We start from the raw sequence: 18,619 nt of genomic DNA, 5'->3' as shown, positions 1-18,619 counted from the left end.
TATAATTTTAACATTATACACATTTAAACACCTATTAAATCTAATAAAAATACCAACAAATAAACTTAGAGATTGTAGTATTGGCACAGCATTGTTTTTTATTTAATTATCTGTTTCCAGTTAATCTGGAATGTTCAAAAGTGAACCAAAATGACTTCAGTAGAAAAAATATTAATCTAAATTCTTAAAAAGTGAACTTTGAAATAAATAACAGAAATAAACAAACAAACAAATTCACAATATAAACATACATGTAAGTTTCCCAGCAGGTATGGAGTCTTCAGCTCATGGAGTTTTAAATAAAAGTGTGTGTGTATATGTTTGTATGTATATGTAACAAACTGATGTATGTGCAGTATGTATGTATATATATGCCTATACTGTATGTACTGTATATCATTCATTAAAATGAATGCCTTTATAGTGTGTCTGTGAATATGTTAATGCATCAGTGCGTTTCTGGCAGCAGTCACAGTGTTCTTCATCAGCATGGCGACTGTCATCGGACCCACACCTCCGGGAACAGGTGTGATGAAACCTGCCTTCTCCTTCACTCCTACGACAATCCAAACAATTGAAATGGGGTTAAGATATACTATTACCATTCCAAGAACTAAAGCCAAGATTTACAGGAATACCTCTGTTTATTTGTCCTTTTATGTCTGAAGAACCACATTACGTCAATTACACTGAGCCTGGATTTCAGGAACCTTACATTCGTGAGAGTTAAGAAACCTTTTAAGTGTGTGTCAATCAAATTAGCATTCCTGTGGTGAAAGGACTAAGGGCATCAGTGTGCTTCAAATTAAGTATCTGTCAGATTTTGTAACTTTCCAAAAACCAACAATCCAACAAGGACGCCTTTTGAACTTCTCTCTCGAGCTTTCTTTTTTCATTCCTCTAACAACTACTTCCATGGCTTTCATTGTGTACAACTGGGTGCAACAACATGAATGCCTTTGAGCAGGGACGCCCATTATGCGATTTATAGCATCGGGATAACAGAGACACACAGAAGACAAAAGTTCTTGGAGAGACATCAGGGAGGCAAGTAAGATGCAGCCAGGAGAGGGCTGTGATGGCAGGCTTTTGCTCCGCCTTGTACAACACCCTATATAATCTTAAAGCATACTGAACCCTTAAAGGTGTACTCCAACTATTAAGTATTGCACTTCCATAACAGATCGGGGCCTTTCAAGAGACAAATTTTAAAAACAATGGTCAAAATTGAAGCAGCAGTGGCCAAGATATCTTGACTTTTATTCCCTAGTATGATTCAAGCTTCTGTTACAGTTGCATGTTGTCATTTGTCATTTTGATTGGTTTCCAATCATTTAGCCAATTGATTTAGCAGAAATGTCCTGCTCTGACATGCTTCTGATTATTTACCCTCAAAGTCCACGTCACCGATGAGCCGCAGTTTCCCTGTATTCGGGTCCTGGATGCGGTTAATGCCCACGTCGATGACTGCTGCGCCCTCTTTCACCATATCTGCTGTGATCAGCCCGGGAACACCTATGCACAGAAATCAAGGAGGGGCTGACGATTAGAAGATAATATGATGCCTCATTAATTGTTCCAACATCAGCTACAGTATTGCAATCCTGCAGGTTACACACACTCTTTCATCTAGCTTGGGGGCCCCTGGGCAAAAAAAAACACCTGGGCTCCTATTTACCCCTCGTTCCTCGACCTCTCTGTGCACCGTGGACATTCTTCAGGCCCAAGGTTTTGTGGTGATTCGATTGAACACAAATTAATTTAATATTCACCCTGTAAGCAAAATATCAGCTGAAATCATTTTGATCTTAAAACCAGATTTTGACACAGGAAATTGCCGGTCAACCTGAACATTTTGACTCGACTTAAAGGACTGACATTAAAGTCAAAAACCTGAAAAACTACCTTAGTGCTGTTTGGCTAATAGTTGTGGTTAAAATGCATTTGCAGCCACCATGACATTTCCAGGTCAAACACCGTAACAATCTCAGTAATCTTTATCAGGAAAGAGATAAAAGTTCTGCAGGTTCCATTTAATCACTGCTTTTAGTGGAACAGCGTGACAATTACCACTTTACCTTACACTTAAAAGGCAGCATAGCAGAATAAGATGATACCTCAGCTAAAAGGAAGGAAATAATAAAGCATTGTATATTTATTTTGAGGGCCACTCCACTCTGAAATTGGCTGTGAGAAAACCTTCAATTTGAACTCCTCAGACAGCAATTATAGCTCGTCAACAACGGGATCAAGTCTGGACCAAATAACAATTAAGCACCAGCTTTAGAGCACACTATTGCTCATATATAGCACACAGACACAGGAGAAACTCAGTGACACGCAAACCCCAAACTACACCTATCTAATTGCCTACTAACTGCAATTACAAGTTCCACAACAATTAAATCCTCAACACACACTTAATACGCATAATAATTCCAGAGTGACATGAAAACAGCTGTAATTAAATATACAGTTACGTGTAAATGCAGTTCTTTATTTCCAAAAGTCAAACTTAGGAAGGAAAAAAAAGGAAAATGAGATGCCCATCCCAGAAAGTTGCTCTTAGTCGTCAGGAAATTATACAATAGACATAAAACATGGCACCCCTTAAGGCATATATAGTCACTTAAAAGTCTTTAGACAGACGTTTCTGCCCTGCATTGATTGATTGTCTTACATTCCAGTTAACACAGATAACTATTGTTCTTCAAGAAAGCAGTGATCCGTGACCACAGTTGGGGCAGAGTAAAGGGTAAATATACTGAATCTTCTGTGTTTAGATTAGATTCCTCAACACACACTTGATGTTTGCGTGTCCAATGTAATCTTTTCAAGTAAGGGCTGGTAAGTACTTTCACAATCTCCCCCCTTGCTTACGTTACCAGACCTCATAATTCCTGCCATGGTAATTCCGACATCATGAAAAGGCATCTGACATTGGTTTAAGGAGTGTACACTTGAGGCAAGCGTGGAGAGCTGCTTTAGTAACATCCTCATAAATCACTTCCCTCAAAGTTCCAATTGTTCATTTGTAATGCAAAACTGAAGAAAATGAAAAAGTATGGTCATGCATATTTTTAAAGCATAGTTTCTAAATTAACAAAATAATTGTCCATGTTACAATACAACGCAATATACAGGGCATAATTTTAGTATTGGGCCCAACGACCAACATATTTGGAAGTCATCATTATGTTTTTTGTGATTTTCTGTTACCTTTATACTGTTATACTGTCAGATGTTTATGTTAAACATGGTAAAAGTTCCAAAACATGAGGTGAATGTATGCTTTTACTATCAACTGTATATCAGTATGCCAAACTTTTTTGACATAAAAAACAACCAACTTGAAGGGGACGTATTATGCTTTTTATGATTTTCTGTTATTTTTCTACAGTTTTGATGTTGGATGTCTATGTTAAATATGCTCAAAGGTCCAAAAACCTGGGATGAACGTATGTAAAAATACTCACTGAAAGTCAAAAACCAGGTCTTCAACCTGCTATGAATGCTCCGTTTGCAAAGTTACCTCTACTTCCCCATTGAACCAACATTAGATCGTTTGTGTAGGGTTAGGGTTGGACGTCAGTTCGGTAATCTTTGGGGGGTTTTTTTGGGGGGCGGGGTTGCCTCCATGTATGCAATCGTATGTTTACTTGCTTTTATATGATGATATGTAGGCCTGTGTTTTATGTCTTTATAATTGTATTGCTCTTGCCTTTGTGAAGCACATTGTGTTGCTTTCTGTATGAAATGTGCAATATAAATAAATTTGACTTGACTTGACTTGACTTAAAGAGACAGGAGCTAAAATGGCCTGTTTCAGACAGAGGCTGAACTGAGGGGCTGCATATGGCGGTTTCAGATAAGTTAGTTTTTTTAACTGTAAATCATGCAAAGGTGTTCCAGTAAAGCCCCAGAATAAAAATAGACACCTGGAAATGTGCATGATATATCCACTTTAAACTGTAAAAGAAAAGGCTCATATGACTCAGTCATATGACTAAATGGTGGCCGGGGTATAATTACCTGCAGCTGCAATAATGATGTCAGCCAGGCTTGTTAGCTCCTTCAGCTGTTCCCTCGGTGTACACCTGTGGGCGATGGTCACTGTGGCATCACCTGAGAAGACAGACTTTTTTAGGTGGGTTTACCCAAATCACCAAAAAGACAAAACACACAAACGCTTAACTCAAGAGGTATCTAGTCAGATAGTTCTGTGCCGAGGTTTTGAGAAAGCTGTCTCTGCTGTTTCTGCCACCAGTCAAATACAATAATGTAAATGTAAAGCAGTGAAAAGTCATACTTCAAAAAATGTTTGAAAAACATGTATTTCCAGAAAGAATCTTATTGAGAAAAATCCACAGACGTCATTATAAACAGCTTGTTTTGGAACTCCTTTCTACTGAAGAACTATCCCCAATGAAAACTGTGACAGTGAGGTCTCCCCGACTGGGACATTTCGTCCAGGGTTTCCAGTAGTGAACTACAGCATATTACCGCTTTGGCTAAAATAAAGACCGCCCCCACTAATGTCGGAAGAAATGACTTCACCTTTATGAAATATAACCTTAAGTCTCAGGGAAAAGGAGCAGAGGCGTTATATCTTACGGAAAGGCCACACATTAAATGAGTAAGGCGATTGTTTAAACCGTTTCCTAGGAACTACAAAGATTGACAGAAAAAAAGTGCAAGGATCTGTCTGAATCTGCTCAGGTGATTACAGTGATTGATCAATCACATCATATGTTCGCTTTATAGTAATAAGTCAATGCAGCATTTGCCAATTACCTTTTACAAATTAGGAAAAGAAGAGGCAAACAGCTTTTGATCTGGGTATATATTTTGCAGCTCAAACAAAATTCCATTCACTCTCATTTTACTGAGTCGACGGCTCAGGTGCCAGAGGCTGATATCTCAAAACCTCAGCACATAAAACTATCTGCATGGCTCAATAGCAATAGGGTAAGAGAAAGAAAAGGACTGTTATATGGATGAATTAACTCTTAAAATATGCTAATGATGGCAGCCTGTTTTTCAGTATATCTTGATGTAGATATTCCATTCTTACAGTTTTATTACTATTGAACTCCAACTCAATATCATGCATTCTCCAGCGCCCCACAAGTGGCAGGTGGTGGTTGGGTAAAGAAATGTTTGATTTAGTCATTGATTACACAATAAGGGAAATCAACATTACAATAGCAATCTTAATCTTTATCTAAAATGTGTAAGGACATCCTGCATAGTCATAACTGGACTGTGACCAGGAATACAGGTGTGGAGCAAGAGAAAAATGATCACACAAGGAAGACTTCAAGGAAGATAAGAATGAGAGGGAAGGAAAGGCAAGTCACAACACACCAAACCTCCAGATCACATACCTAATGGAATGTGTGTGAGTGTTTGTTTGAGAGGAAAGAGGAAGAAAACTGACCCTAAAATTCACTCATTAAAATTGCATAAAATTGGACATTTTTTATTGTGATGTTGTTGTTGCGGCAATTCCCTTTGTCAAAAACGAATTTCTACTGAGACGGACAATAAAAGTGACCTTGACACAAAATTCTTTTTTTTCACAATCTTGAAAATTGACAGAGTGAAAAATGTGTTGCACATTTGCCACAGTTATAACAGCTGCCATTTTTTTGTTTAATCAGCTTTGTTGTGGGTCCATGACCATTCAGTTACCACCATACACTACCTTGTATTTCACAGGATAGTAGAGTGTAACAGCCAAAGTTTCCAAATGTGTTCAACCTCTTTTTTCAGTAAATTCAGTTCATCTTTATTGTCATTATTCTTAGTCTCATCCAAGATAGTGCAACCTGTTAAAAATACCTTTAAAATATACAATAAATAACTGTTAAAGTTATTTGCAAAATTCTGCAAAAAGGTATCAAGTGTTTGCTGTTTTATACACTGTAACCTCAGCCGACATAAAAGTAGTGCAGTGGTATATTTTTAAGAAGCAAAATAATTTAACTGCTCTTCATTATAGTGAACACTGTACTTGAGGACTGTACACAAGGAGTGGCTAGCAGCTAGCAGAGTTCAAAAGACTTGTGAAAAGAGCTTTTTTCTGAGCTTTGATGTGCAAACCCGTAGTCATCTGTAGCACCATTTGGGAGGCATGTGGTGAACAGTTTGTAGAGTCTCTGGTGATATAATACCCTCTTTTCAGACAGTGTTTGAAGTAGATGTCATGAAAGGATGGTCTGTATGCAGACAGATCGAGATGGCCTGATAGTACAATATGGGGGTAGGAAATCGCTTCATATGCTCCAACAAAATGCACCTGGGTAGTATTTTCACATGTTTTCACTTGCTGGATTTTCCAATGGATCATATTTGTTCAGTGAAATACATAATGGAATTTTTCTAAATATTGAAGAATGAAGGTATGTGATAAGGTCAAAAGAGCCCTGGATACTCAGTGTATACAAGCTTAAAACACTCCCAGTTAAAGGTTTTAAAACAGTCAATGAAAAGTTTTTTCATTTTTTTACATTACAACATTTTTCTAACATCAAATACGTTTTTTAATTCTTGAAAAAGTAACGTATGCTGTTGGCCCACTGGTCTGAGACATAAACATACAGTATGACCTCAACATCTCCAGTTCAACTCCAACCTAGGACTCTACTGTCGAGAATTAAAATATGTACAGTCCATTAAACCAAACATAAAGTTGATCAAAGCAATATTCCAGAAATTCAAAAAACACAACATGCCCTCAACAGCGATTATCAGATCTGTTGGTTGTTGATATATGGTGTGTCGGTCGCTTTGCTGTGGCTGCAGCATCCCATTCACCACACTAAAAGGCAACACTCACTGGTGGTAGGCTATATGACGTGTCAAAACATCCACACCTTGTTCATTATGTAAACCAACATACTGGCAGCATCATCCCACAATGACGTGCGTCAACGCATCAGGATACCCAGAGAAACACCAATTTTGTTACATTTGCTCACCCAGGTTACTGTCCCTTGACTTCTTCCTCTGTCTGTATGCCTGGTTTATGCTATGGGCGTCAAATTTGACACATCAAATGTCACAGCGCAGCCAGTGACTGAGGTGTGAAGACTGGGATTGCAGGGTCATTAGTTCTACAGTTTTCAACTCTTCGTCTTTATTTTCTGCCAAACGTGCTTGGAAACTTAAAAGGGGTGTTCTGGTTTGTTATCTTGTACCAAGCTACTCATAATCTTGACAGAGAGGCATGTATCAGAAGCATCTGATACTCAAGCTGATACTCAAAAGACTAAAGCAACACGTGAACAGTGGGGACTGCAGCTATTGAACTGCAGTTCATTTTTTAACTGGTTCACCTGGTTCAAGATCAGTTTTTATCAGCCCAATTTTAACTGATCACAAGACCCATCCACCCCCCTTGAATGTCCAAGTATATAGTCTCTGGCACATTTCATATCCTACACCCTAAATACCTTCCCCTAAGCACTTCCTCCAGTTAGTTAACTTCATGCAATCTTCCCTGACAGCTGAAATACCTGTACTTTTAGTAGTATTTATTGAGACTGAATTACAGGGGCAATTATTTGCCAGTTTCATATAATTGTAACTTGAATGTACCTTTTGTTTGCATACAGCTGCTAGCTGAGTTATTTACACCTTTGTGTTGATCTTACCTGTAATAAAGCAACACTTTTGACTGGTCAAACATATCTCGTTGCTTCATCTAAGAAGCAAATTCCATGCAATGCCTCTCCAAATCCCCTCCCTTCTTCCTACACCCTTATAAGGACAGTTGATCCGCCTGCGAGCAGTGCACATTGCCAAAAGTTTCGCCCTGTGCTTTTCCTACACACTCCCTGGTTTTCACTCTTTGTACTTCTCTGGAAAGACATGCATCAGCATTTATTGTTTGATAAAAAGGTGAGCAGTCATTATAGCATTTATTTATTGGCCACATCCTGACAAAGGTTTAAGTATCAAATACAATTCAGGGAAAGCCAAGATGGTGCAATATCATTTCCCTACAGACTGCAGCAATCTACTCATATTACAATGCTGACTAACCTACACACACACACACACACACACACACGCAGGTTTACTTAAGTCACTACGGGGGTATTCACATAGACTTACATTAATTTTCTGGAGACTTAACCTAACCTTAACAACTGACCCAAAAATCAGCGTTTTACCAATTGGGGACACAGCTTTTGTCCCCAGCTGTACAAGTCGTCCCAACTCTCAACTGGTCTTAAATCTGGTGTGTGTCCAAAAGTGACTTAAGTCATACCCACACATACAAAAACACTTACCCCCAGGACGTTCATGGTTGCGATCAGTGTGCAGCAGCATCGCAATGGGCATTCCAACATTTTTGGAGCGACCAGCAACCAGCACATTCTTTCCCACAGTCTCAATACCTGCACAAACACATTTTCAAGGAAAAATTGCTTCGGTAAAGGATGCTTGATTGACTGTACTGCTAAGCTGAGATAAAAGAAAACTTGTATTCATTACATGGATGTTGGCCAGTCATATTGCCAACTGGCAAAGGTTCTGCCATGGCCACAGCTGTAAAAAAAACAGTCTAATTTCTTTAGTTATGTTTTTGTGAATTCATTCTTTGTTTAGTTACAGAACTACGTCTCAGACTTTCCCCAATCCCCAGTTTCAACCAGTTTTGCATTCAGTAAATCCAGGTAACTTTAAGGTGCTCTTGAGGATGGACATACACATGGACAGTGGAGAGGTATATTAGAAAGAAAACCTTCAGCCTCCCATCCTCAACACATTCTACAAAGGGACTGAAGAAAGTATCCCGAGTAGCTTCATCACTGTTTGGTCTGGGAATTGCAAAAATTCTCTGATAGCGGATAGTGAAAACAGCCATCAGGATCTCACCCTCCTCTACAGAGGGTAAGTAACATAACCCATGCATCCAAACAATTCTCCATCATTGTCAAGAGCTTCAGGTATCAGATCATCCGAGCTGTTGCTGTCAGACTGTGTAACAGCTTTTTCTGAATTAACCAGGGCCCTTCTGCCCGATAACAATAATTGTTAGATGTTAACAGTGTTCTCTATGAGCGTCTCTATGAACGCTCTTAAATGTTTACACTTGTTTCCCAAAGCAGCAATTAAGAGTGAGTACATGCGCAGACGGTGAGGAGATTCTTAGTGTAACCACTCTGTGGTGCTGAAGACATTGCTGCAAGCCATATATATTTAAAATGGATGAATAACAAAGCCTAACTTTTGTTAATGACGCAAAGAAATGTTTAATAGTTGAAGTCATTCAGTAAAAAAACAAAGCTTGAGGTACAATCAACAGACAACAGTTTTCAGCTTGCTGCCGAGTATGATTCATGTTTCTAGGTGGAGGCAAGTTTAAGAAAGGAAACATTGATCGATGTGGCTGTTGCCTGAGGCAGACAGTATTCTTAAGTGCAAATTAAACCAAAAATGTAGCACTGGCAGTTATGGTTGTCATTTCGTCATTATCTCTCTATTAGGCTTCTGTAAGCATGTGGCATACAACATACACACCATAAATTATAAGAAAAGAGAAGATATGGAAACTGAAAACATAAAGTTATGTCTATAACTTCTGTTCCCTGACAGGGAGGAATGAGGTACAACACTTATAGTACCAAGTACTAACTGAGCTGAAAGGGTACATAATATGAGATATGCTACATAAAGTAGCATTTTAGTCAGCAGAGATTCATATATTAGGAAAGGAGGATGGAAACTGGCAGATCAATTGCACAAATCAAATGTTTAAATAATTTCTGTGTGTATGTGAGTTTAGTTTATACTTTACTTATACTGCACATCATCACTCATTTTGGAAAGCTAAAACATTACTTAACAGGAACCACTGAGGTCATTATAAAAGTAAAGACTTAAAAATGAACAAAAACAGTAAAATCTCAGGTGAAATATGTCAATTTCAGTTCCTCTTGCAGGCTCCTGAGATTCTTAAGATGCTCTTAACCTCCTACGACTGGGTAGGAAATATTGTACTTTCTACTCCACTACATTTGTTTGACAGCTTTAGTTACTTTTCAGATGAAGATTTGACACAGCGGATAATATAACAAGCTTTTAAAATACAACACATTTTTAAAGATGAAACTACTGGTTTCCAACCTTTTTGGCTTTTGACATCTTACAAAAAGCAGTGTGTAGTTGGAGTCACATTTCAGAGTATGAGTCTATGAGTTGTTAACAGCTCCACCAAATAGTGATTTTTCCCTCTAAACTTCTCACATGGTTTCATTTCTATTCCTATGAGTGGGTAGGAGGTACTTGTTAATCTATAATCATTTCTAAAAGAGTCTTGAGTCATGATGCTTTTGGGAAACAGAGCCCAGATCAGCAGTCGATGTTGACTGAAACTTAAGCTCTGTTTGTACATGAACAACAGCGCCCTCTTCCTGGTTTAATCAGTAAAACTACCGGTGAGTTACTCCCCTATTCTGCCAATTTTCTCATATTATGATTTATTATTACATGTAGCACCTTTTATTTCATGCACGGCATCTCCAAGTACAGCCAGTAGTATTAGAGTCTAAACTCTACATTCAGTCACCACACAGCAAGGAAAGGTCCGTCTAAACAACTGATACTGACTCCTATTATGTTATTGTTCTTAAAAAAAAGGTTTTTAAAATACTATGGACAAAAGCTTCAGAACAGCTACTAAATGGACCTTGAGGTGAGACTGTTTTTCAATATGATCTGCCTTGAGTAATTGTCACTTTATTGAAAAAGGTTTCTTTCCAGTGACAGATATTGAATAAAACATTTTTAAATGATTATATGAGTACAGGATTTTGGATACTGCACTGAGAACTGGTTGTTGTTAAAATAACACTACACTACATTTTCCTACTCATTTTCAAAGATCTTAATTGCTAGAATATTTACACCCTTACTTGGTCAAGAGGATGACTGACTAGTCCAGTACATTAGCACAGTGGACAGATATAAGATTGGAAAATGACTGTTAGGCGCCACCTAGTGGGCCATACATGATAAGACAGCAACACCGAGCAGACAGTGTCTTCACAGTTGACCTTAAAATTTTTGTACCTGAGGATCAAACAAGCGTTGAGGTTTGATGACTTGAGTATAAATACAGTATAAGTTAGAGGATATAATTATTCTAACAAGGTTGAGTTAAGTTCAAGGTACAATACATCTAACAATTTTAAAATTGTAACTGAACTCACCTTGGTTGAAAATAATTAAAGTATATTTCTATTAAGTAATCATAAAACTGATAAAGAATGTAATTAACAATTCCATTAAGTAATAATATATACAGTTAAGTATAGGCTGCATTAAATTAGACCATGAAAAACACTGATATTCAACTTCATTCGATTAAATTCACCAGATCTTTAATGCCCACCTATAACTTGCTTGCCTCAGGGTGAAGAACAGCATTAAAAACTGAGTTGTACTGGAGCTGAAGAGGTTCAGGTGATTTACCTGCTCTTTTGATGATCTCCCAGACAGCTGCAGGTGTGGCAGGCACCATGGATCTCTGGTCCAAACACAGCTTACCGATATTCACAATATGGAAGCCATCCACATCCTTCTCTGGAGCGATGGCGTTACACACTGCTCTTTCATTTATGTGGTCTGAAGAGTGGAGATGATAGGACAGATGTTGAGTGATATTGCACAGAATAAAGTGCAGAACATAATGGCTTATTGTTGACCACTATACTCTGTAACTGCACTACATGTCTCTAAACATAAAGTGCAGATGTTTTGAATGTTGCCATCGATTAGCCTAATACAGTTTGAATTAATATCATACAACATGTAGTTCCGACCAAGCAATCTGATTGGTCAACTAGACATTTAGAACGTGCTCAAATCAGCATGACAGTACACCTAGCCCTGCTCAAGTGAAAAAAGCCTCATCACTAAAAATATTACTCCGCCATTCATTAGAACTATAGACCATGACGTTGCACTAACAACAACAGTCATTTCTGGCTAGACGACTGGTGGTTAATTTGTATTGCGGAGATATGTGAACTTGGCAAACTTGTTTTTTTCTGTTGTCATTTTCAGCCGTAACTGTAACATTTGAAGATATATAGTTAAACACGGTGGTCCAACATATCTGACATTTCTGCTGGCATTATTTTATGTACCGTGTTGCTTTGCTAGTGTCTTTGGTTTGGTTTGATTTGTGGGGGGATCTGCGGTGAAAACCTGGAGCAGAGTTTTGAGTTGTCTTTCTTTAATGTTTTTGAAACTGGATTGAACTGAACTGATTCAGGGTTGTGGGGAAAACAAAACAGACCCTTTGCCGAGTGGATTGAACTCTGAGACTGTGGTACGAGTTACACACACACACACACTCACACACACTGAAAAACCTGAACCCTTCTTCACTCTTCATCGTTACCTGGCACCCCCATACACAGCAAAACTTAACCATTTTCCCTTCAGTTGAGAGCATTAAGCTTCCACTCTGGCATCCTCCATCAGCTGTGCCGGTGCTATGGCGCTACTAGTTTAAAAATGTCTGCGAAGTTTGCGGACATAGTAGCTAAATCTGTCCATGGAAAGAATTTTTTTTTTTAGCGGATATCTTAGTTAAAACGAGATTGAGCAAGCAAAGTAGTTTTGTGTTTATATGTGAGGTATTTATTCAGTTTGGGAAATGCTGCAATCTCCAGAAAGCATTAGCTGAAGTTGGCTGGCTGACTCAACAGGGATTAGAAATCGTCTCTGTTGCTAGGTTGTTACTAAGGGTCGACCTACTTGCTGGAGTAGTTAACTAGGTTGAATTACAGAGGATTCTACTGACGTGAGTGATTGTTTTCCAGGTATTAGTCATACTCCATGTATTTCCATAGAAACAGAGCTAACACAAGCCAAACGTTTTTAATTTTTAGAGCATACTGCCTCACAATATGAATAAATTTTGTTTATATCTTTTATTTTGTTAGTAAATGTTGTATAATCGCAATATTACACTCGCAAGCGCCTTGTTCCTGACCGCATCACTGTCGTGCCAACAATGACGGTAAAGCACACCCTCGAGTGTAATATTGCTTAATTTGATTCTTACAGTAGCCTCCATTGGTACTATGCAAATACTAAAACAAATGATGTGCGGAGAAAGTCTTGACATGCAAGGCTTGTGTCCCTCGGGCAAATTTAAATGAGACCTTTGTATATAATCAATCAGGGTGAAGTCAGGTCGTTCCAAGGCAAGAAACTTTACACCTGCTATCAAACCTTATTGGCGTTCACAAATCAAATCACAAATCGTGTGAGAAGCCAAACTTTTACTTCAATAGAAATATACGTATTTAATTATGAGTCTCCTTAGTCCTATTTCCACATACTGTAGCTCCTTCCATGTTTTTTTGCATGCTATGACAGAACTACATATACGCCATCACTGCAAACTGATGGTTTAACTTTGATGTCAGTGAGGAAAACTCCTCTCGCGTCTGTGTTTACCAGGAAGTGGCAGCTGCACCAACAGTCCACTGACCCTCCAATCACGGTTCATCTTGTCAATCAGATCCAACAACTCCTCCTGGGAGACCGAGCTAGGCCGCACCACAGTGTCACTGGAAATACCTGGAGAGCACATACACATCACACACACCAAAATGTAGCCATGTGCATGCTAGTTTTGAAGTCGTGTGACATTACATAACATTACATTAGTTTTGCTCACTAAAGGTGTGTTTATCCATGTGTATCTATGTGTGCAATGTGCAATGTGCAATGCTCATATCTGACCCAGTATACTAGCAGCCCGGGTCTTGTTCCTAACGTAGGTACGACTGGCTGGGTCATCTCCCACTAAGACCACTCCTAGGTGGGGTCTCATGTTACCCTGAGCTACCAGCTCTTCCACATCACGTTGGATTTCTCTGTGGAGCTGACGAGCCATCACTGTCCCCGAAATCACCACAGCGGCATGCCTGGAGAGGTAAATCGTACAGACATGAGTGAATGCACATATACAGCACACATCACAGACATGAGACAAAAAGAAATCTGACATATTATTTCACAAAGAACTGAAGTGATTAGAGACTATTCGATTTTTATAACTAACACATTAAAAAATTTTAAAAATTCAGCAAAAATCTGTATATAAAGTAGATAAAACTAGCTTCACCTCCAGCAGCTACAACAATAACATACTGCTTACACACTGATGCTTCAGTATTAATAATCTAATGATGTCATATATAATAATATATCAGTCAGAGGGATGAACTTTAAGTACATTTTGCCGATATTTATGTATGTTGACTTAAATAGGATTTTTCATGCAGGACTTTCATTTGTAATGGATTATTTTTACATTGCTGTATTGGTACTTTCACTGAAGTAAAGGATCTGAATACTTCTTCCACCACTGCCAGTGGTCCCGAACCCAAAGATATTCAGTTTATTGTCACAGAAGATGAAGAAAATGAGCAAACATTCATATTTCAGGTGATGGCACCAGTGAATGTTTGGTGTTTTTGTTTGTGATGGACTTGCATAGACTTGCATCACACTTATCTGCACCTCGCTGTGTGTGTGTTCTCAAAGTAGATAATTGGTGTTTTTGCTTAAACAATTACAACGATGCTTAAATGACCATCAGAGTTGTTGCAGATTAAAATTCTGTAAATCGACTGATCATTTCAGCTCCAGGGTGCATTAAGAGCTGAGGAGGTTCCATCAGAGAGATCTGTGTTTTCAGGATGGTGCTGCATGTCACATAATATCTTGTGGCTTCATAAAGCATCAAGGCCGGGTTACAACACAGCAAAGCAGGCGACTGCCCCAGAGACCCCTGACCCTCAGATTCACTATGTGGCAATCAGTTTGTGGTAATTTGATTAATTGCAAATATGTTTGGAAATATGCACCACTAAAGTACACTAAATGATGAACTGTAAAGGCAGGTCCTACTTGTTTGTAAGACTAATACTGGACAGAGTAGATACAGATAGGATAGACACGGAGGACTTCTTCCACCACTGCCTACTTGTACATCAACTCAAATACTTGAATATGACATTCCGAAATATTTTTGTCACAAAAATGCACTAAAGCTCCAAGTAAGTAACGCTTACTATTTTTCATCATGTAAAATTAGGGCCCAACCGATACTGGACAATGTCGATGCCAATGCCGATATTAGGGAGTACAAAAAATTCTATTCTATTCTATCTATCGATATATCGGTCGATAATCTCATAAATACAGAATATATACATATATGCACATTTTTTACAATGATCCCCCAAATTTGGTTATCAACCACTTGTGACAAAGATAAGTAATAGATAGAGGCACGATATTTAACAGTTTAACAATAAACTTTATTGTATAAAATGACATCAGTGCACTGAAACAGTAAACTGATGGGAATTTAATAATTACAAATAAATAACTATAATTTAAAAAAGCAGAAAACAAAATATATGTACATATATATTAAACTTGAATTAAGAAAAAGGATCAAATATACATAAAATGCTGCCTATTAACTTTTAAGAAGACATTAAAAATATATCGGTGCATATCATAACATATACACCAGTACTGATATATCTGTGATAGGTCAATATCGGCTGACTGATAATATCAGGTGACAAATATATCGGTCAGGCTCTAACAATTACATCAAAATTGCACCAATGTCATTTGGTTCTCCTGGTTGGACTCAGTCTGGCCAATGTAGGACGAAAAGAACCGCAAACCATTAGCTTTGTAATTATAATTTAATGCTAAATGACCTGCAGTAACCTTGGTAACCAGAGTAACGGTTTAACGTTACTCTCTCCTTGTTTTAGTGATTTACACTTTTTTTTTTTTTTAATGATGGCGGCTAAATTACTGGTATAAAGATAATTCCTGTTAACAGATTAACTGCAACAGCTAACCGTCCCCTAGTAACAGCAGCCAATATAATCCGAATGAACGCAGTGGGAACGTTAAAGCAAGAACCGGTGAATCTGCGGCGATTTATGTAATAGCGACACATATGTTGACAGCGTTGTCAATTTGATCAGACCTATAATTGACCCACTGAGTCAAGAGAAAGAAACGTCTACTAAACCCACATCTGCCCTCTGCACCGAGTAACCGCTGCTGTCAATCACCATCCTCCGGCCGACACGTGACGGTACACACACGACTTCACCGGCGCCGCCGAGGCGTCGCTCATCCGTCCGCTGCGCGAAGTAATGCCGTATATTTAAAAAAAGAAAAAGGTGGTGCCATTTACCTGGTCGCCGACTGGTGCAGATATCTCCTTTGACTTTCGCATTTTCTGTGCATCCGCAGTTTGGCCCGGCAGCAGTGATGGTGAAGCGCTAGCGGGCTACAAATCCTGAAGGAGGAGCGTAGCGGTGAAACAGAGGCAGCCATGTTTGTGTGTGTATGTGTATGTGTGTGTGTGTGTGTGTGTGTGTGTGTGTCGTAGACCAGAGCGTGCGTACGTACGTCGCGCGTGTGCGTACACGAGAGGGAAAGCGAGGGAGGGGGGCAGTGTGAACACATAATATCAAATAAATATACATATTATAATACATATATATAATAAAACAAAAAGTTTGTACCGTATTTTCATTCATAGTAAAGTAGTATGTATATGCAGAAATATGTAGTAGTATTAATAACATAGAACACACAACATAAATTATAATAATAATAAGAGTTAAGATGGAAAATTATGATGTTAGGCTGTACTTTAGCCTACATACTGTACATGTAGTAGTTTATGATGAAGACAACATGTTTGTAGCTGATTATGTTTTATTCGTTATTTAATTAAATGAAGTAGAGTAGACTCGGGAAAAAGAGGTGCACAGCAAAGATACCCAATGTATAAGCTAAGCATAAGCTAAGTATTTTTATATTTTACTTGCAGGCACATAAAACTGCATAAATCCAGATATTATGGGGGTGACTAGGATAACATAGTTTAGGAAAATACAGCGATAAATAAATGATAAGTGATAAGCAAAAGTGAAAAACAGTGATTATTACAGATAAGACCTGTTTTGCCACTAGATGGCAGCAAATACTTGTGTATTGACTGAATTAAGATTCTTGAGTTTTCAGAAAGAGAAAAAACTGTTATCAGATGTCCAATCAGAATATAATGTAAACATCATATTTATGTATATTATCTGTCTGGATGTTGTTCATTTAGCTTATTATTACATTACATTAGCTTGTGTAAAGGTAGATCTACAGTGGGCTCATCATCTAGATCCAATGATGGGCATCCACAGTCCCTAAAGTCTCAGAAGGCAGCCACACACAGGGCTCTTCCTCACAATACGGGAAATATGAAGACATGTCATGTTTTGCAACACTGATGCACCAAAAGTCAAACATGAAATTCATGTTGGCAGTGTAAGCTTTCACAACAAATTCACCACCAGGAAGTGGTTTTACGTGTTTCACATCTATCAAATTCCTCAGAAACACATGTGCCTGTCCTGTATCTAAATTCATCACTTATGAAATACCATTTTTACATACCCACATTTACTTTACATATGATTTTTTTTTCACATATTGTCTTGGATTTCACATGTAAAATATCTGAAATCAGTGTGTTTGTAACGTGAATTTATGTGAAATGTCCAACATGCCTACAGATTAATTTTTTCAATGTGGAAATGGGCTCCATATTTTATAAAAAATGTAAAATGTATTTTGCATGTGACAAATTCACATGTATAAAATGAGCTTAAAAAGAGAGTCAATATCGGACTTAAAATCAATAGTAATGTTGCTTAATTATAGCTTAATCATAAAGCTTTTCATGAGATACCAAACTAACATGAGCCAGCTACCTTTACACCAGTCACCACTGACAGACAGTGACTAAGAGACATGTACAGCAAGTAACACTAACTGAGTGTCCCTATGTTATATAATTGAATTCCAGCATGCAGGTGTTGAAATGTTCAAGAACAGAATGTTAAGAGCATTTGTAAATTAAGGAAAGAGATAGTGTATGCTGCTGAAAGGGAATCTGTAAAAAGCCTGTAACTATGTGTTCTTTGTTTTGTTTGTTTTTTAAATAAGTATTACCTAAATTGCTTACATGTTGCTATGAGTAAAAAGGTGTCACATCTTTTAATGCATCATGAACATGTGATGATCAATAATTCATGAATGAATCTCAGAACAAAAAAAAAACACCTGTAAAAACATGCATGTATCACTTAAACATTTTTGTTTGGTTTGAGCTGTTTGTATCTCTGCAGCATGAAATCGAGTTGTTGTTCCTATGAAGCCCTAAAGATTATAAAACATAGGACACATGTGGAGTAAAGGTTTGTTTGAGTGGTGGGAGTGTTTTCAAAAAATGTGATAAACACCGCACCCAACCAGGCTTGCCTGGACATGAGGCTAATTTATCCTGCGTGACAAAAGATAAACTGCAGCTTGATAAATATTTACTGAAATTAATGCCATTCACTTATGTGGTGTTTGGCAATCCGGAGATTAATTCTGTATCTCCCAAAACTTTATATTTTTTAAAATAGAAAACATAAAAATAGTGTAAATTATTTTAAGTGGAGGATGTTGATGTTATCAATGAAAAATAGTTTAT

At 37.9% G+C, this 18,619-nt stretch overlaps 1 protein-coding gene across 1 annotated transcript; it reads right to left on the bottom strand.

Moving 5' to 3' along the window:
- Positions 1–78: 78 nt before the first annotated feature.
- LOC122999628 (probable bifunctional methylenetetrahydrofolate dehydrogenase/cyclohydrolase 2) lies at positions 79–16,454 on the bottom strand. The gene is made up of 8 exons (XM_044376698.1): positions 16,271–16,454; positions 13,777–13,961; positions 13,489–13,611; positions 11,488–11,640; positions 8,301–8,408; positions 4,033–4,125; positions 1,390–1,515; positions 79–556 (listed from the first exon to the last, which is right to left on the bottom strand). The coding sequence occupies exons 1-8, from the start codon at positions 16,411–16,413 to the stop codon at positions 441–443; spliced, it is 1,047 nt and encodes a 348-aa protein (XP_044232633.1). The 5' UTR covers positions 16,414–16,454; the 3' UTR covers positions 79–440.
- Positions 16,455–18,619: the final 2,165 nt, after the last annotated feature.

The sequence above is a fragment of the Thunnus albacares genome, chromosome 2 (genome assembly GCF_914725855.1).
Source record: "Thunnus albacares chromosome 2, fThuAlb1.1, whole genome shotgun sequence".
In the NCBI taxonomy this organism is placed as follows: domain Eukaryota; kingdom Metazoa; phylum Chordata; class Actinopteri; order Scombriformes; family Scombridae; genus Thunnus; species Thunnus albacares.
The sequence above is the reverse complement of the archived record's forward strand: the minus strand, read 5'-3'. Positions and strand labels throughout refer to the sequence as shown.

What these genes read in the sequence shown, in the direction of transcription:
- LOC122999628 (XM_044376698.1), bottom strand. Translation starts at nt 16,413, where the DNA reads ATGGCTGCCTCTGTTTCACCGCTACGCTCCTCCTTCAGGATTTGTAGC. An exon ending in CTGCACCAGTCGGCGACCAG is followed by an intron (nt 13,962 to 16,270) that starts GTAAATGGCACC and finishes TTACCTCTCCAG; the next exon opens with GCATGCCGCTGTGGTGATTT. An exon ending in CCGGGCTGCTAGTATACTGG is followed by an intron (nt 13,612 to 13,776) that starts GTCAGATATGAG and finishes TGTGCTCTCCAG; the next exon opens with GTATTTCCAGTGACACTGTG.